Source organism: Sminthopsis crassicaudata, chromosome 6, assembly GCF_048593235.1.
Source record: "Sminthopsis crassicaudata isolate SCR6 chromosome 6, ASM4859323v1, whole genome shotgun sequence".
NCBI lineage: Eukaryota > Metazoa > Chordata > Mammalia > Dasyuromorphia > Dasyuridae > Sminthopsis > Sminthopsis crassicaudata.
The window spans coordinates 73,991,104-74,011,780 of record NC_133622.1 but is presented as its reverse complement, the minus strand read 5'-3'; the positions used below and the strand labels follow the sequence as shown (position 1 = coordinate 74,011,780).

Below are 20,677 nucleotides of genomic sequence, written 5' to 3'. Positions count from 1 at the left end.
TAGGATGCTACAGATTTGTGGGAGATAAAATGGAATTGCTTTTAGAAGCAGCTAATTTCAGTGAATGAAGGGACACAGTAACCTGGCTGCCTAGTACATTCTACAAAACAAATGAGAAAATGCATGCTCCACTTGGAGGAACATCCATTTTCTCTTTAAAAGAAGTCATTTATAAAAGAGCAAATTGGTGATTTGTACTTACAGATTGGACCCTTTTCAGCCCTTGTCAAGAAGTGATAAATTATTGAAGCATAGAATAAAGTGTTTTATTTTCTGTGTGCACTCTTCAAAGCCTTCTGAAATGTTTTTATTCACCTTTCCTCCACTATTAATTAAAAAAGAATTGCTCCAAATTATTCCCTGATCTAAAACAAAATAAAACAAGAAAAATTCCACACACCTCTGGCTTCTCCCTATCATCAACATCTTGCAAGGAGGAAATTATTTAAAATCACACCACTGTTTCCTGGAACCAAGAGCCTGTTTATATTAGAAGAGGGACAAAGGAAGGGAAGGACAGAGGAAGGCCTGTACAACATTCACACAATTGTCTGGTGCTCATTCAACCACAGTGCCTAGATGTATTTGTTGTTCCTAAAGACACCGTAAACCATTCAGAGAATAAAGCAGGGTTTTGGAAAACTCATTAATAAACTGTGAAAACTCACTCAGCAGGAGACACTTTGCCTAAAGCCAGGGTCTTGTGCCAACATGAAGATAAAGGTGGGAGGTAGGGCTACTGAGTAAAACCAGGATCTACTGCAATGATTTCCTTAAAATTACTTCCCAAATATAAGTTAGAAGGCGAATATGGGATTATTTTCAAATCACAATTTGGTTTTTCAAAACTAAAGGACTTAAGAAACACTAAGCTTAGGTTTAATAAAAAGTGTTGTTGGAGACAACACTTTCATATACAGGGATACCCTGTCCCTAACATGGTTTGTACAGTAAGATTACACTGATGTCATTTTTGCATGAAATAAATAAGGATATCTAAAAAAATCTAACTCAAATAGTGTCAGAAAAAAAGGAGCAGACAGATGCCAGGATGACTGCTAACAGACTGACCAAAGGAAAACTTCTTTCACTTAATTGGCACAGAGTTAATATGCACACTATCCTTTGCACTCAGTTCTTTTCCTTCACACTCCTTTTTATGGAAAAGCCACCATTACATTTGATTCTGGCCTACTGCCACTCTTCTGCTCCCCACTCCAATTCCTACTTCCAGACAATTTAATTGTTTAACACCCACATTTTAAAATTTATAAGACATTTTAAAAGTTTCAGACCCAAACTGGATATCTTTTTATAGAACATTTCCACTAATACATTTGTGTGACTTGTAAGTTGGCAGGGGAGAAAAACAATAAAATAAGTAGTAACACTTCTTGAAATTGCCTATTTTGGGGGGAAAAAAACCATCCTATCCAACTGTTTTACTTTCAGTCAAGAGTATAAGAAATAAAAATCCATCTTCATAGTAAGTGAAATTTAAAATTGGGGGAATTTTTTTTTTTATCAGCAATAGGTTATCTTTTATTTTATTTTTTTAGTCATATCACTGACACACAGTCATAAGAAAATTACCAAAACTGAAAGGGTGAAAGAAGACTATACAAATGAAACCATTAGTTTATATATTTTTATAGTAGTGCTACTTTCTCCCCCCCCCCAAGTCAGTGCATAAGCTATAATGAAAACAGGAAAATTTATAACAAAAATAGGAACAAAATTTGTAATTTTTAAAAATGAAAATACAAAAATTATTCATTTCCTGGTATCTTCACATTCTTCTCTTCTGTGTACTAATATATAACACTGAAAAAGAAAACAGAAATTCATTAACATTCATTAAGTCTTACAATTACAATAGCAAGTTTTACTAGAAAATATAGTTTTACTTCCTAGTTTTAAAGAACAAATTTCAAAAGAACACTTAATTCTCAATATAAAATTAGTTTTTGCAAAAAAATACTTCTTGAATGACTCTAGACTTGAGCTTCCCTGGCTTTGGCTCTGGATCTTACTCACTGTGACATTTACATAAAATTAAGACCTATTTCATAAGTGATGCCAAAACAAACTCATTCATGTTAACATACTGGAAATACAAATTCTACAAAAATACAGTGTTATGCTCACGTTCCCCCAAAAGTGAAAATGCTCTAATCCCTGAAATGATCACCATTCAGCTTCTCAGAAGAATAAAAGAATAAAGTCTAGAACAGAACAGACAATTATACTGAAAAGAACACTAGATTTGGAGAAAGAGAACAGGGTTCTGAATCCAGGTTTCTGCTAGTCATTATCTGATCTGACCATAGGCAAATCACAACTTTGCAGCCTCCCACAGCTGTTGAGAAATATCTGGTAACCTTTAAAGCACTATATAAATGAAAATTATTATATAAGACAATGGAAAATGGCCAGTCAATTAGCATGTATTAAATGATTAATATGTGCTGGGCACTATGCTAAGTTCTGCAGATAAAAAAATGGGCAAAAGATAAGACAGTAGCTAATTTCCTTTTCCTAAATCTATTCTTTTCCTTGTTTTCTGGACTGTATTTGCTGCCCTTTGCTTGAAATTGTTTGTTCCAGTCCTGCCTGATCCCCAATAGAAATACTGAATTTACTGTTTCATTTTTTTAAACTAAATCCAACTGATGTGGAGAATAAATGAAGTTTTAATTAAGTCCTTGCTACTGTAATGGCCAAGATAGTCCCTGCTCTCAAAGATCTCAGAAGCTAATAGGGAAAGAACAAAATTTTCAGCTCTAAGTCAGAGGGAAGGTTCTCAAGAGGGCAGCAGCAAAGCAGATGTGGATGTCTCATTTTTCTTATTAAGTGAAAGGTGTGAATCTGGGCAAGTCACTTAACTTCTGTTTGCCTCAATTTCCTCAATTTTAAAACATGAATAATGGTAGCATCTAGTTCCCAAGATTGGACTTAACATCAGTACTTAGCACATAGTAGGTACAACAAAAATGCATTGTTAATTTCATGCCATTTTCACTAATAAAATCCTATCTGTTTCTGATGTCACACAATTTGAAAGTGCCTAGGATTTTATTGACAAGAACATTCTCCTCTGGGTTGCTTTTCATTTCAAAAGTCCTGGATAATCTTCACAAGGGTCCAAAGGGGGACGGTGACTTGACGTGCTTGCCACCTGCTGCTTCCTGAATCTCCCTCAGGTGCCACCAGTCCCATCTGTGGCAACTGACTGACCCCTTGTCCACAGGCACTGCCTTTCCCAGAGGAGGGCTGCTGAGACTGGGTGAGATGAGATACATGATGAGGAGTTGGCGCTACATCTACTCACAGACCTCGTGACTGTTGGTAGTAACTGGTCAGAAGCTGTTGCTGGTGCTGAAGATGAGAAAAGTGTTCCTCCCTACTCCCACTGATTTCTCTCTTCAATAATGGCTAGCAATGTGGGGCTGGAAGCTGGTCCCGTGGTTTAAGAAACACTACCATTTCCAAGGTTCTTGAGTTCAGAGTGCTAGATCATGTCCACCAGGGTCCCAAGGAAGATGATAATCCAGGTGGTGGCAATGGCATGACTTGTGTAGCACACACTGCACCCCATCTCTCCCTGGGAGTGTCTGCCTGCATTAGCCAGGTGAGCTTGCTAGTCTGATGAGTGGCAGGTAGTAAGAATGGCTGGCTCCTGGGGGGTGGGGCTGGAAGAAGGATTAGCGGCACAAGGGGTACTGCCATTCCCAAGGCTCCTTTGATGATGATAGCAGTTGGTCCAAAGTCAGTGGTGGTAGTAAAGAGAAAAATGGGCTCCCTCTCTAGGATTTCTCCTCCTCAAAGATGGCTCTGGGGGCTAAGCTGATATGCTGTTAAAAAGGCCCTTAACCTGGTTGGGATCCATGAATAAGGGGTCTGTGAACTTGCATGGGACAAAAATTAACATTTCTATTTCCACAAAGCTTTTGTTTCCTTTATAATCTTGTCTATTTTGTTTTGTTCATTCAACAACATTCTGAGAAGGGGTCTATTAGCTTTTCCTGACTTAAAATTTTCTGTGACTGAAAAGGTTAAGAACTCTGATTTAGTCCAAAAGCCATTCAATGAAGTACCCTCCACTAACCCCAGGTTAAAATCTATGAAATTAAGTATGGAAGATATGCACAATGGTTGTTTCTTAAATAAGTCTATCTAACTGCCCAATCTGCCTTCACCAAAACACTTGGTTTGTGAATATGGGCCAAAATTTAATAATCATGTAAATCTGGTCACAAATTCATGAGAGGTCCACTGCTATTCAAGGCACAACAATACATCGTTGACAATGGTCATTAAGAAATTTTGAGGTAAAAATGTCATATAGATTAACCAAGGGAACTTTGGCTCTTCTCCAAGGCCTAAGAAAAGGTGTTCTGAAGCATCTGGGTTATGAATTAATAAGAGTTTTAATGTAATTGACATTAATAAGGTTATGGGAAAGGTCACAAGCAAATTCAGCAAAGAATACACTAACTCCCACAGGGGAGGTGATGGAAGAGGAAAGATCACTCACAAAACAGTTGGCATTAGTATAGCCTTTAATTTTCAAACGTACTAATATCCCCTGACTATAACTCAAAGATTAGAACACCAGGTGACCGTTATTCATTAAATAATCTGCTCTAAATATCAGGATCAAAGAACCAACAAAGTTTAAAAATTCTGAGTTGTTCAAAATAGCTATCTTTGAAGGCACCTCCTTTGCCAGAAGTAAATGTGCAGAAAACTGCATGACTCTCTCTTTCAGCTGAGGATAGATTTATTTTTTTTGCTCTTCTGACAAAGAACTCACAGTCAGAAGACAAGGTAAGTTGGCCACAAAAAGTTGCTGAGTGAGAAGAGGCAGCCACAGATTCCTTTAGGAGATAAGGAAATCACACTTCAGAGACAGAAACAAAGAGAGGGCTCATAGCTAGTTGTGAGGCAGGAAAGGTGACTGGCTAAGGATGGAGAAAAAATGTCAAATCCTAGTTAGTAAATGAGTCTACCTGGGGACACTGAAATAATTAGGAGTTGATTAGATTACTACCATTGTTCTTAAAATTCTGTGATTTCATAGAAGGGTATTTCTCTTAACTGATCAGAGCTACTTCCAACTTCCAAAGTTCCTTGTCATAGCAGACAAAGTTCATGAGTTTGAGTGGCCAATGATGAACTTTTTCCACACCCTTTCCACTGCCAGTTTGTAGGGTCTGTCAGAGCTTATATGCAGCTAGCATACACTTTCAGAACCTAGAGTTATCTCTATGCCTGAATGAGGCAACAAAGAAGAACTTTAAATAAATGTTCTTATTTAAATGAGAAAGCTAAAAATATGGGAATAAATGAAGGAGTCTTTATCTTGGGGGACATAAAATGCTCTAAAATAATTTTAAAATAAGATACACTAATTTGGAAATTCTGAATGTGGTATAAATATGAGTAGACAAGATACACAGAAATATAATAAGTGTCTATGGTATTTTTACAGTAAGAAAAAGACAAAAGCTCTAACACAAAGAAACACAGTACTAGTAGGAACGAAGTGTTTATTTAAAAACTTGGCTTGGATGGGATCACAGCAAGAAGATTTGTGAATTAATGGGTTGTATACATAAAAAGTTGTTCAATAAGATAGAACATCAAATCAGTATTTGGAAAAAAAAATCAGAAGTTCCCATTGGTGAAGCATATGTAAAAAAAAAAAATTTTGATAGAGAATAGGAATTTGACCTGAGATTTCATTGGTATAAGGAACAGCCAGATGAGGAAATTGTCTTTATTAATCCAGGCCAGTGCCTTCTCTATAAACTATAATCCAAAAACCAATCTAATCCACATGTGAGAAGGTAAGTGATAAGACCAGTCTAGTTCAGGAAAGGATTTGCACTTAGGCCTTTCTGACTCCAAAGCAACCTCTTTATCCAATATGCTACAATGTTTTATATAAGAGCTACCATTAATTTAGATGCTAACTTTTATAAAAGGTTTTAAATTTCTAACTATGACAAAACATTCTTTTAACTAATATAATGCTGTGAATGTAATTATTAAATAATGGTTATATCCCACTGTCACATTATGTCCTAATACATAATCTATACATTCTTAAAAGTATAACTCAATGAGCATCTGATGTGTCCTATGGAAAAAGATCATTTTAAGGCAGTTAACAGTCAATGTTATTCAAATCAATAATGGGCGACTTGGCTCTTTTCAATAATGAGGTGATTGAGGTCACTTTCAAAAGACTTGTAGAGAGAGTCATCTACACCCAGAGAGAGATGCCTTTAGGGACTGAGTGTGGATCACAACATAGTATTTTCACCGTTTTTGTTATTATTTGCTTGTTTTTTTTTTTTTTTTTCTTTCATTTCCCCCCCCCCCTTGGTTCTGTGATTTTTCTTGTGCAGCATCATAAATGTAGAAATATGTTTAGAAGAATATGTTTAACCTATATTGGATTTCTTGCTGTCTAGGGGAGGGGGAAAATGAGGGAGAAAAATATTGAATGAAGGTTTTGCAAGGGTGAATGTTGAAAACTACCTCTGCATGTATTTTGAAAAATAAAAAGCTATTTAAAAATCAATGGTCAATCTTTCTTTGTTTAAAACAATTTTCTTTCTTTCTTTTTTTTTTTTTAAAGCTTTTTTATTTTCAAAACATATACATAGTTTTCAATATTCATTCCTGCAAAATCTTGGGTTTCAATTTTTTTCTCCCTTACTTCCCTTAGATGGCAAGTAAGCCAATATATGTTAGACATGTGCAATTCTTTTATGTGTATTTCCACAATTATCATGTTGCACGGGAAAAATCAGATCAAAAAAAGGAAAATTGAGAAAGAAAACAAAATGTAAGCAAATAACAAAAAAGATGAAAATACTATATTGTGATCCACATTCAGTCTCCAGAGTCCCTTTCTGAGTGCAGACGGCTTCATCACAAGACCACACTAGAAGTGGCCCAAATCACCTCAATGTTGAAAAGAGCAAGTCCATCACAGCTGATCATCACATAATCTTGTTGCTGCTGTGTACAAGGCTCTCTTGGCTGTACTCATTTACTTAGCATCAGTTCAAATAAGTTTCTCCAGGCCCTTCTGTAAAACACAATTTTCTTAAGATATTTAAAAGCCAAGAAATAAAGTGTCATACAGCAGAAACAGGAAGTGTAAAGACACAGGCTTTAATCTTAAGTCGTTTTTAACTTTCTGCGTGATTTCTATGGCTTCAGTTTTCATCTCTATAAGATGAGGGGGGCTCCATATTGCAGAGGAACCCCCAACTTTTCTTAGCTCTTATGTCCCTTGGTTTTTAGTACAACATTCCCAAGTATCCTCGATAACATGAAAGAAAAAATTTTTTAAGAGTTTATCATGCATGTACATATAAAGGTTAAAGAAAGAATTTCAAAAACATAATATTTATCAAATATTTCCACATTGCCTGAAAAATTCTGCATACTCCAGGCTAGAAAGTCCCATTCTACAAGGTAATGTCTAGGTTCCTTTAGCTTTAAATTGAAAGTACCCATGAAAACACAAACTTAATTAAACATCTTACTGCCATGCTTCACTATAAAAAGATATAAAAACTACATTTTGACTTAATACATATAGAAATATTGATTGTAATTATGAAAAATCATTTCATAAGCATAGATGTAGCATAAAAAGAACATTACCATTATTTCCACGAATAAATGCATCCCCATACTTATTTTTTAGTTGTCCATTTACATATTCTTCTGTTTGTTCCAGAGCTATATTCATATAGCCATCCAGGCAAGCCAAGACACCTAGAGACATATTCCAACAAAAAGACAATATACAAAGTAAATCAAGCTTGAAATCACAGGGTAAATCATATACATGACAATCCTCTTTTGTTTCCCTAGATACAACAGGCTTAATATGAACTCAAATTGTTAAGTGACAAAGCCAAATATAAAAATCCTTTCTATTTGTCAATAGAAATAAAATATAAATAAAATCTAAAGAAATACAATATGGAAGTATGTTTGCATTCACAACCACCAAGAAAACAATAATTCTTCATTCATCTTTTCAAACTCCTTCACATACTGTTATAAAATATTTTTAATCACTGTATATTTTCTATCTTGAAAGTAAAAATGCGAAAGCTGCTCTAACCCTAAATGGCCATATACAGCTCCATTCCTAACGCACTGTCTTTCACATTAAACACTCAATCAAAAAGTCTGATCTGGCTAATTTATTTCAGCCTTTCACAATGTCTGCAGCAGCAGATGAACTTATCTCAGTGTTAAGTGGAAGTCTTCCCCAATCTGTTGAAATAATAGAACAGGAGACAGCAGGTGCTACTGAAAGAACATCTTAAAGCGGTGACTCACAGTGAGGAGCAGCTTGAGAATACAGAACAACATATTGCACTGTGACACATCCCATTTTGTTTTGTTACAGTTACAATATATTTTCAAATCAAAGCTACTATAGAAAAGTAGCTAAATGCATTCCAAAGTAGCTTTCCAGGAAACCACTCTAGTACATTCTTTTAATCACACTAAGGTAACATCAATTTTGCACAACTTTCACCTGCCAACTTTCTACTTAAAATTTGTCATTTTAGTATAGAATTTTGTAAGCTTCTAATTCAGACTCTAAATTAAAGTGATACTTTCCAGGAAAATTTGCAGAGTAAAACAAGAACTATAGAATTCAATTCTCTTAAGCAAAGGAAAATGGACCAATAGACAGATTGTTTTAAAGCCATGACTTCATTAATATGCTTCTCATTCTCTGTCTGTTTCTCCTTTGTCCCCCAAACAACAACAAAAAAGATTCCTTTTCAAAATTGTGAATGAGTTAGTGATGAAGCTAAAAAGACTAATTTATCAAAGTCTTACTCGGTTTTGGAAAACGTCACACACACAAAAAAAAGCTTTATATAATCAGTAACATTAAAACTATATGCTGTTAAATAAAATTTGGGTCTAATTTTAAGAATACTACTTGTTTTTAGAGTATTTAACTTCTTTACAGATATGAATGGATCTTTTTTCTGCGGAGACATAGTTAACATGCTTTTAATGGTATATATTATGTAGTTTGTTTGAAAAATATCCAAGTATTTTATAGTTAAACTTTTATCTTCTGATTAAGGCATTTTCCCCAAAGTAATAGCTAGTAAACCTATGAAACCTATGCAAATGAAGAAATCAGTTAAACTAGATGTGGAGAAGGCTGCAAACAGTACTTCTTCCAATCCTTCTTAAACAGATCCACGAACAGACTGTTATACCAAGAGTATATTAAACAATCACAAAAAAAGATTGGTGTTTGCAAAAATATTTTCTAATGTGCAATAATATTTGGCTTCAAGCATATACAAAGACAAAAACAAATCTTATTAATCTCTTTCCTGCACACCTAAAGTATGCTCAGCACTATCAGAACACAAGCATACTGTCCCTTTACTGATCCATTAGTCTATATAGGTAAGTCCCAAGAAGATTATTACTTTCTCTCTGGGCTCAATGGAAGTGCTTCTTAGCTATCTTAAGAAGCAATGCATGGATTATTTCATATTGCCACTCTACATAGTGTAAGTCCACTAATTTATTATAAAATTCAATTAATCTTGAGCCATAGTATTCGTTTTAAATCATGAAGGCAGTGTCTAAATAACATAAATAAAAAATAAAGTCAGTTAACCAGAAAATTTAGGTTCCCCCCAAAGTCAACAAAACCTTAATATGGAATACAAAATTGTCAGTCTGAATTTTCTTTAATGTATTTATCAAATTTCCTAGATCATTTAACAGTCTTCATTTTGTCTGAGAAGGCTACTAGTATCAATATAAGAGAATCCCACTACCCCAACAGTAGATCTAGCAATTCTGGCAGAATTTATGACTAAACTGATTCATTCAATAATGAAAGTGATCCCCCAAATCTGAATATATTTCATTTCAAACAATCAGAGTTCACAAAGTAGTTTAAACATCAACCCCATGTACAAGTATTTTTAATTTTGATTTTGATGGTAAACTAACTGAGGTTGCAAAGGAATTAAGTGACAAAACTAGGCTCTAGTTCTGAAGTGTTACAATCAGAACTTTAACTCAGAATCTTCTAATTCTGAGTTTACTCCATTCCTTCATGGTTAAAAGAAAAGCTTTTAGGGACTAAAGTTCTGAAATACAGAATTCTAATGTTTATCTTTTAAGTACAAAGATTGCTTTAGGATCACATCATCTTTTGTTTTCTAAGACATCATTCTCAATACTTAAAGTCTTTAAATCTAGAGCTGATCTCACTCAGTCCTGAGTCAATAAACTCAAAGAGTTTAAGAAAATAAAGCTTGAGCCTAATACAGCCCAAGACAAAAAGCATATCAAATTTTGCCCTTGTGGCACCAAATCCTTCAGTGCAAATGCAGAATAGATGGTGACATTCTGTTAATAACCAACAGCTTTTGCGTATCTATTGGAAGTTCTAAAAATAGCTCCAAAAAGTGAATCCATACTATTTAGTTATAAAAGTACATAAAGTGTGTAGGTATGAAAATATTACCTCTATAATCAACTCCTGAATTTAACTTTACTACAACAGGTCTTCCTATGATCTGCTTTAGGAAATCACTGGGAGTTTGCTTCCGTAGACTCATTTTAGCAATCCTGTTTAGAGAAAAAAGAAAAGGACAAGAGTTAATTATCCACCAAAAAAAAAAGACCCCCCCCCAAAACCAGGATAAACTGTTCACAGGAAATAAACTGCCAATGTACTGGATAAAAATAAAATTTTGAAATATAAACTGAAAACTGTAACAAACTGAAAAGTCCTCAATGTATCCAAAGATTTTATTTTCTACACTAAAACATTAGTTAAATTAATGTACTCTAAATGATAATCATTTCTCAAAAAAAAAAAAAAAAAAAAATTGAGGAAAGGCATCTTGTTTTACAATAACTACTTAGAGAGATCTAAGAATCAAAACAAATGAAACCTGATTTTGAAGTAATTTCTTTTGTTTTGGTCAAATTCAGAATCTACCTAATTTCTAAAATGTGAGATAGCATATATAATTTAAAAAATTTGTCCCCTCAAAGGTGTTCTCAATAGTTTTTAAAATCTGAAAAAGAATGAAATGGAGATGTTTTGCTTAATTTTAGGGCAGTTATTTGGAGATTTGATAAAGTGAGTAACAGGGGATTTAACTACTTGAACAAGTTATGAACTTTTTTCTCCCCAGTTTTTACTCCAAAAGGGCCTAACAAGGGTAGTTATTGTGTCACGTGTTATGTCAGTGAACTCATTCCTTAATCAATACAGTATTGCCACTGATAAGACCTTCAGTATTGGTCAAACATGAGACTATTGTATGATTTCTGTCATAACTTTTGGACTCAGAAGCCTGGATTTGTCTTCCCTAGTCACCACTAGTCTAAGATGTGTGATATTCCTTATTAGAATTTAAATTTCCTAAGAGACAGTCTTAACTTTTTTCTATTAGCTTGTTGTAGGCATTTAACAAATGCTAATAAGTTTTCTTTTTTCCCACTGAAATATTTACTGAAGGCCTATCATATATAAGACACTCTGTACTACAAAGCTAAATAAAATCCATTCCTGTTTTTCAAAAGCTTGTAATATGTCAAAATTACAGCTTTTATTAAAAAAAACCCCAAAAACCCCAAACCAAAAACAAAAAAACAGACTAATAAGAGTGGCAATCATCTCAGTAAATTAAGTTTCTAGGCGAGTTTTCTGCAGTTGTTACACTCATGTTCAACTCCTTGTGACTCCATTTGGGGTTTTTCTGGCAAAGATACTTAAGTGATTTGCTATTTCCTTCTCCAGTTCAGAGGGAGACCTGAAAACCAGTCTGACTTCATAAGAGGGAAAAAACTTTAAGTCATTCTTCAATTTTGTATTCTGTTAACAAGATGATGAAAAAAACAAATCAGAGAAAGGGACTCATAAAAAAATATGAAATATCAAATCAACTATTTTATCCATATTTCACAAGCAATTTAACCAATTCCATTTTCTATTAAACTGCCTAGTTGTTCTGGTATCATGAAACCAGTCTCAGTTGATAATTTAGGACCAAGTGAACAAAGTTTTGTGTACATGTGTACACAACATTTTACTGGAAAAAAACAAAAAACTGTATTTATGTACAAATTGTTTTACTTTAAGCTCAGGATAAATGATGTAATATGTGGACAATGGAATTTTCTGTAAGAGTCATAAAGTCTTATCAATTTAGAAAGTTTGCCTTTAATTCCTGCAATTCTACCAATAATGAAATAGCCAAAAATAACTTCACTGTGCCTTAGTTTCTCTAAATATAGAGATGATACCCCTTGCACACCTTCAAGACACTAAGATACATGACTGAATTAGATGCATATTATTAAGAATCTTAACTGATGTTTCAAGTTAGCAGCAAGGTCAGAAAACTATCAGTCAACTGCTAACATCACTAATAAACATTATAAAATGTGAATCACTGTATTAAATCAAAAGACAATTCCTTGGTCTCAAGAACCTCTCAATCTAAAGGGGAAAGACAACACTTAAAAAGAAACTGAGGAGGAGGAAAGGTAGTAAGGCATAATTAAGTCAATAGTCATGTAGGATGAGGTGTTTGCCCTGGTTCCTTTCCTGAAACTCTCAGATGTCTATCCTCTTACCTCTCCAATCAAAGATAGAAAGAGGGCCAAGGGACAGTAATAGCATTGAGGAGGTTTGAGTTTCAAAGTTGCAGGAAGATGACTTTATGGAAACGATAATAATATCCAAAATAGTCAAGTTTCTACTTGAGGTATCTGCCCTGGGCACTGCCCTTAAATAAAAAAATCTAGGAAAATTTTCATATCTACCATCTCCCTCTGATCAAAAGGGAAAAAAGGGTCCAAGGAGCAATGGAGTATTGAGGGGGTTTAAGTTCAGAATGAACTGATCTTGTTAGAAGATGAATTTCTGGAGTATGCAAATTGATTGATATAAATTTAGGGTTCCAGCAATTCTTAAGTAAACCTCAAAGCCTGACTCCCCTTCTTGTGCCTACTTTTTTTGTATGTATATTTATATACGTACATGTATCTGTATGAGTCTATCTATATATGTTTCCATTATCTCTCCCTATAGAATACAGGTTTCATATAGGCAAAGATCTTTTTTTTTTTTTTTTTTGGGTCTTTTGTCACCCAGTGTCCTGAGTGCTTCCTGGAACACAGCAGATGCTTAATAAATGCCTGCTGATTATCTCAAGTACTACTTCTTCATGTTATCTCTCCTTATAACTCTGGCTGATACTTACATGACTAGTATAAAATTATCTCTACCACAAAGTTTGGAATTTTATTATGGTCAGCATTTTCATTTAATAAAATAGTTTTGCACTTGTCTTCAATTTTTTCATGTATATGAGTGTGATAGTACTCCAAAAATCTATATAAGCTTCATAAAAGTAGGGACAACAACAAAATCTTATCACTTAAAGCACTCAGCATAGCAGAAATGCAACAAGCACATATATGAACTGAATAGTTTAAAAAAATCTTGGAAAGCTGGTATCTTAAAATACATTGATCTGTCATTTTAAGTAGTTCAATATATTTTCATATTGATCTTTATTTTTCTAAGTTATTAGTATGATTTATTAGTTTGCCAATTATAATTTTGTACAGACAAATTTTTAAAATAACTATTTTTTTCCCTTGTGAGACTTAAGTAATTTTAAATAATCTTCTAAACTGAATAAAGTTGAAGGCATAGGCAACTCTTTTGACATTAGTTAGTAAAGATGGCAAAATTCTTGAATGATATAGCCCCAAGAGGATATGGGGATTTTCTGCAAAGGTACCTTAAAATTTGTAAAACATAAAGCACTGGTTCTGGAGAACCAAGAGGATATGGGTTTATATCTTAATTCTAGACTTACAGGTTCACAGATTTAGAGATGGAGAGACCTCAGAGGTCCTATTAGAACAAAGCTCCTTAAGTGGTGTTGCATAACTGAATATGGAAGGTGGTCATGAAAAATTAGGCAACAGTAAAAGATATCAAATATTTCATCAAGATTCAATTCTTCATGTAAAAATAAAAAAGCAAATTCATGTCATTAAGTATGCAAATTTGCTTTCATTTTTAATAAATGGCAAAAATTACAGGTATACCAAAAATCAGTTTAAAATAAATTTCTTTTTGATTTATCATAAGTAAATGTTTTATTTGTATACTTATTTGATATACATTTATACCCAGAGCTGCATAAAAATTTCTTGGGCAAAAAGGGATTGCAAGTGGTAAAAGTTCTCTGATAGAGAACTAAAGTGAATGAATGAAAAAGGATTTATTAAGTACGAGTTATGTGAAGACAGTACCTTCTCTTTCGAGGACGAGCTCACATTAATGGGAAGAGAGGACGTGAGATTTTGGCCACAGGGTAGATGGAATAGGCCTAAAAGCTCTAAAAGTGCAAACCTGGGATGACAGAAACCAGGTGTCCTTAAGCTGCAACAGAAAAGTCAGACAGCTGTTCCTACAGGTCTGGAGGGCATAGCAGCAGGGAAGATATAACCCAAAAGATCCTAGCTATGATGGCACAGCAGAATGAAAGACCTGGAAGTCTTGGTGGAAGGATTAAAATTGGTGACTGCTTATCCAAGTGGTACAAATAGTCTTATCTATTTTCTGTACCACCATTGGAAAGGGGTAGAGGAACCCTTGGTAAGCCTAATCAAGATACACAAACCCTTGGGCCTCAGTTTCCCAATCTGTAAAATAAAAGGGGTTGAACTAGATGATGTACAAGGTTCCTTTTCAGATCTATACTTTATGATTCTTTTCAATAAGTACACAACTTTTAGGCAGTTCCTCCTATGTGCAAAGCATTATAATAGTCATTGAATCTAAAGCTTGTTCCTATAAAGTTCTCTCTTTAGATAAGAGGTATGACCATCATGTCTCTGGCTCTATCCCCTACCCCTCCCCTTACCCCTCCCTGATGTTTAAAATGAATTGCTTTATTTAATCAAAGCCAGCACATTTCATTTAGGCTGGCATGATATCCAGCACATTATTCGCCAAACTGCATTGCACCACTGCCCTGCAGAGATTTTTAAAAAGAAAATGAAGGGACAGGAAAGAAAACAGGCTTACTTGATACTTCATGTAGGGTACCAAAAGCCTATTTCTAAATATTCAGGAAGCACAATTTGAAAACGTCAGTGGAAGAGGTAGTTGGAAAATGCTGAGAAACAACTGAGATGGCAGAGAATTGTAAATTAGGAAACAGCTAGTATTGGTTACAAAAAAGGGGGAAAATCATGTTTTATTTTGAGCAATATTCTTAGGGAAAGATTCAAGTAAGAAAAAGTGACCATCCTATTTCCTAGAAGGTATTTACTATAAATTTTCACTTGGAATAATCCATATAGTTCTGGGTCAAACATTTTCAACATCAGCAAGCTGGGGGGGAAATGTTAAGTGCGATCCAATGAGTATAGTGGTTGACAGAGATGGTATCTGAAGGAAGCATCAGGAATTGAGGAAGAGATCTCCATAGTTCTTTTTGATAACTTCAGAGCTAACGTGTCCTGTCTGATCAAGTAAAAAGTAGCTTAAGAGTGCTCTCCCTGTTCATCTTACACCCTTAAACTCAAACTGCAGCTATCTGAAAGGTAGTGAAGTATAATAAAATAATAATAACTGGTATGTTATGTAGGTCTTTAAAGTTTGCAATACTTGAATGTAGGAGAAAGTAAATTTTGGAATTAAAAAATCTAAGGGACTTTGAATTCAGATTTTGCTACTGAATGCTGCTGAGACTCAGTTACCTCAAAAGATTTTATTTTTAATCAGACCTGCATTTTCACTTATGTAGGAAGTAAGGAACTTAACTCTACATAGGTATATGAACACAATCTCTACAATTTGTGATTTTAGAAGTTGTTTGGGAACAATGAGAGTTAAATGACTTACCGCCTTGCAGACTTAAAGACCATTTTTATGCCTAGACACCTTTATATATGAAATTAAGGCTGTGAAGCAAATGTTCTCCAAAGTCCCTAATATCTCTGTGTAAATCCAGTGCTGGACTTAGGGATTCAACAAAAGCCAAAACTCTGAAAAATCCTTAAAGGAGAAAACCTCCTAGGACTCTGCCTCAGGGAGGGGACTCCACCCTAAGCACAAACAGTTTTCATCTTTATTATCTGGCTCAGTCCTGAAACCCATAGAATTCAATTAAAATTCTTACCCAGGCTGAAACCCAGCCCCCACCAACCTGGGTCTTCACCCACAGCCTCCTTAAGCTAAATCTCTCATTATAAAAGAGCCAGACTGGAGTCCTCTCTTTGCAGAGGTCCCAAACAAGGTAGCCTTACACCTGGTATGCCAGGATCTCTGCCCTCTGGAGCCCTGGTTCCGGTGCCTTTTATCTCTACCTTCACCTTTACTAACCAAACCCCATAATAAATCTCTTTTATTGATCTAGGTTTTTGGGTCTGTAAATTCTTTTACAGGGGACTCTTGTGCCACTACTAGACCTCATTGAACTCGGTATCCTTGCGCTGAATCAAAAGGGGTTGCAGGGAGCTCCATTTGACTCCCTGTACCCCGAACCTGCCACTAGACCTCAATTAAACCTAATTTCATTTAGGTATCTCCTTTATCTAGTTCGCCTGTGATCACAAGCAAGTGACAATCACTTCTTGTCTCAGTTTTCTTAACTGTAAAATGAGAATACTACTACTTGCAGAGGCAGAATGATGGTGATGGTTTTTAAAATGGTTCTACTTAATAAAAGAAGTGGAGACTGAAAATTAAACTGTCAAAATCTTTAAAGGGATTCCATAACAAATCAATCTCTAAATTTTTAGTTCAAGCCCACAAAAATTGTTTTCCAAAACTTACTTGAGTCTCTTTAGATGACTAAATAGAAGGCTAGACTTGGAGTCAAAATAATATACAACTGTATATTATATTGTGTAAAAACAATATTCTTCTCTTCTGATTCTCAACAGCTCTACTGAGGAGGAAAATAAACTTCATTTCTGATAATGCACTTTTAAAATTCCTAATGGCTCTATCAACAAAGTTCAGAGCCAACAAAACAGTAATTTAGAGATCTCCAAAGTGCAACCCTCACAAAATATCAAAAAACAAACCTAACCCTGAGAATTGCTACAAATTCATAATACTAAATTAAATAGCAAATAAGATAAAAAAAAAATCACCTTCAAACTTGGACCAGTATACCATCTACCACATTCCCTACCCAGCTAACATTCTTTTTTCAGTCATCAAGACTTCTGAAAAGGCTATGCACGTTTATATTTTGGGAATTTTCAACTTGAGAACTTATTGGTGCACAGAACTGTCTCCAAGCACGCATTTGTCCTATTCCTCTCTAACTTTTCAGACTTATCTACATGAGGCAGAATCTGAAGACCTGTTTTCCTGAATCCAACCTCCTTCCCTCGACAACAAAAGAATCTTAAATTGTGGTCCCAATTCCATTTTGGGGTCTTATGATTGAATAGAGGGGGAGATTTAATTTTTTATGTAAATACAAACAAGCACATCCATCCCATTTATAAAGTCTTTAATATATAATAGTCTTTAGACTATAGTCTTTTTAAAAGGTTGAAATTATATGTATACCAAAAAATCGTTATAAATTTCAAAAGCTTTATTTTTAAAACATGAATAATTTCAACATTCACCGTGGAAAAACCTTATATTTCAATTTTTTTTCTCCCTCCCTTCTCCCACCTCCTTAAACACTACAATTCTATCCGTATAAAACAAGCTTCCTTATGACTATCAGTAAATGTTTAATATACCTAGTTTATGAACTTGTATATCGGGAGTACATAAAGTTTTCTCAGGTTTTTGAAAAGGGGTCACGAGTGACAGGTCAAGAAGCCTGGCTTAATTTTTCCACTCGAGATCCTTTTTTGCCAGAAAATTTTTTTAGTAATCCCGGTTATAAAAACCAAACATTTTCTGCTCATACATTATAATTCTGAGACCCCCACGTTCAGTTCCGAAGTTTAAGAAGCTGTTTCTGCACACTGGGCTCCTTCCTTCAGTCTAGGAAGCTTAAGTGGCCTGGTAGAAGGGCCAGGGAACACGGAAAAGTTAAAGGACCGGGACAGGGCGTTATCCGCAGCACGACCCACGTAGAGCTTTCCTAAGGGGGGGGGGGTGGAATTGATTAGATGGATTTTAACCTAATCCCTTCATTTTAGGGGGAAAAGAGCACCCCAAAGGGAAGGGGTCCTTCCAGGAGTCAAAGTCCAGGGTCTCTGACTTCATGCCAAACATTACTTGAACCCGGGAGCAAATGGGGATTTGCCCTGCGTGGGCAGTGCTGGAAGGGAGCACGGGGCTTCCTGCTTCGTACAAGGAGGGGGACCGGGCAAAACAGGGCTTCTTGGCCCCTTCTCGGAATGAGAACTTAAAAGTCTGAAAGTAATAAGTCTAGGGTTTCAAAGGAAGCTGAGGAGACTAAAACAGCACCCCCCAAAACGGGTTTTTTGTTTTTTTGCAGACTAGTTAATGCTCTCTGGAGCCCCCATCTCCACGCCCCCTTTTGGCTGGGACCCCGAGCCCTTCCATCAGGTCAGCCCGGGCCGCCCGGCCCCTTGCTGCTCCGAGGCCCGGCTGCGCCCGTGCTGCTCACGCGGGACGGCGCTCGGGGCGTGCTGGGCTGACCAGGCCTCCGGCCGCCCCTCCACGTGGTTAATTTCCACGGACCGCGGGGAGTAGAGAGGCTGTGCTGGGCTTTGTGGGACCGCTCAGAGGAGACAGGAGCTCCGGACAGGAGGCCCCGGAAGCGCTCGGGTCACCCCGCGGAGCGCGATCAGAAAGATGTTACCGCCCCCTCCCCCAAAGTCCCTCGGGCCTCGCGAGCAACCCCAGGCATCCTCCCAGGCCCGCCACCGGGCTCACCTCTAAGCTCCTCCGGCCAAAGCCAGCCACGGCCTCGCCTCCGCCTCCCGCCAAGAGCGCGCGCGCCCCACTCAGGAGCGGCCTCGGAGCGCGCGCTTCCGCCGGACCAATCGCGGCTCTGCCAGGCTACGGTCAGCCTGCAGGGACAAAAAGGCTGCGCGTTCAAAGTGCCTAGTAAATTACTCCAGGAGGGTTAGGCTCCTGCCCCCTCCCCTTGAGGCTATCGTAACTGACGTTAAGCTGCTAGGGGCGGAGAAAAAGGTCAATGAGGGGCGTGGCCACGGCGGTTGGGCGTGGTTAATGTCAGCGAGAGGCGGGTTTAAGGGGTGGTACAGTGAGAAACCGGAAGTGTAAATCTATGGCCCCTGGAGGCAGAGAGCTCCCCGGGGCGGAGCTGGAGCCTCCGCTGGAGTGGGTGTGTGCATGTGTGGGTGTGATCATTATAATTAAAAGTTGGTCAGAATTGTCAGACTCCCGACTTGGCTGGGGTATAAGACTGCATTCAAACCCTAGTTTTATTTACTAAGTCATCTAAGAAGTCTGAGAGAAAGTGGAGGGAGAGAGAGAGAGAGGAGAAACTGGGGGAGGAGAGAAGGGAAGGAGCAAGAAAAACAAAGAAGAAACAGGGAGGAGAGAAGGGAAGGAGCAAGAAGAACAAAGGAGAAGAGAACCTGGGGGAGGAGAGAAGGGAAAGAACAAGAAGAACAAAGGAGAAGAGAACCTGGGGGAGGAGAGAAGGGAAAGAACAAGAAAAGCAAAAGAGAAGGAAACTGGGGAAGGAGAGAAGGGAAAGAACAAGAAGAACAAAGGAGAAGAGAACCTGGGGGAGGAGAGAAGGGAAAGAACAAGAAGAACAAAGGAGAAGAGAACCTGGGGGAGGAGAGAAGGGAAAGAACAAGAAGAACAAAGGAGAAGAGAACCTGGGGGAGGAGAGAAGGGAAAGAACAAGAAGAACAAAGGAGAAGAGAACCTGGGGGAGGAGAGAAGGGAAAGAACAAGAAGAACAAAGGAGAAGAGAACCTGGGGGAGGAGAGAAGGGAAAGAACAAGAAGAACAAAGGAGAAGAGAACCTGGGGGAGGAGAGAAGGGAAAGAACAAGAAGAACAAAGGAGAAGAGAACCTGGGGGAGGAGAGAAGGGAAAGAACAAGAAAAGCAAAAGAGAAGGAAACTGGGGAAGGAGAGAAGGGAAAGAACAAGAAGAACAAAGGAGAAGAGAACCTGGGGGAGGAGAGAAGGGAAAGAACAAGAAGAACAAAGGAGAAGAGAACCTGGGGGAGGAGAGAAGGGAAAGAACAAGAAAAGCAAAAGAGAAGGAAACTGGGGAAGGAGAGAAGAGAAGGAGCAAGAAAAACAAGAAACAGGGAGGAGAGAAGGGAAAGAACAAGAAAAGCAAAAGAGAAGGGAAACTGGGGGAGGAGAGAAGGGAAGGAGCAAGAAAAACAAAGGAGAAGAAACAGGGAGGAGAGAAGGGAAAGAACAAGAAAAGCAAAAGAGAAGGGAAACTGGGGGAGGAGAGAAGGAAAGGAAAGAAAGAAACAGGAGAAAAGGAAGGGAGACAAGAGAAGGAAGAAAGATTGGTGAATAGGAAGGAGGAAGAAGGAATAAATACACAGGAGGCAGAAAAAAGAAAAAGGAATGAGAAAAAGGGGAGGGGACGTAATGCATGCATGGGGGGGCCATCCGCACTCTAATGATGCCTTTCTCTCATATACAGTACA

General features: G+C 37.0%; 1 protein-coding gene across 1 annotated transcript; it reads right to left on the bottom strand.

The window, feature by feature from the left end:
* Positions 1-247: 247 nt before the first annotated feature.
* LSM6 (LSM6 homolog, U6 small nuclear RNA and mRNA degradation associated) lies at positions 248-19,094 on the bottom strand. Its single transcript, XM_074276568.1, has 4 exons — positions 18,959-19,094; positions 10,562-10,665; positions 7,690-7,803; positions 248-1,824 (listed from the first exon to the last, which is right to left on the bottom strand). The coding sequence occupies exons 2-4, from the start codon at positions 10,653-10,655 to the stop codon at positions 1,790-1,792; spliced, it is 243 nt and encodes an 80-aa protein (XP_074132669.1). The 5' UTR covers positions 10,656-10,665; positions 18,959-19,094; the 3' UTR covers positions 248-1,789.
* Between the last annotated feature and the right edge of the window lie 1,583 nt (positions 19,095-20,677).

Coding starts and splice junctions, on each gene's coding strand:
- LSM6 (XM_074276568.1), bottom strand. CDS start 10,655: ATGAGTCTACGGAAGCAAACTCCCAGTGATTTCCTAAAGCAGATCATA. Junction 7,804..10,561: donor TTCAGGAGTTGATTATAGAG/GTAATATTTTCA, acceptor ATATGTCTCTAG/GTGTCTTGGCTTGCCTGGAT. Junction 1,825..7,689: donor ATTTATTCGTGGAAATAATG/GTAATGTTCTTT, acceptor TTTCTTTTTCAG/TGTTATATATTAGTACACAG.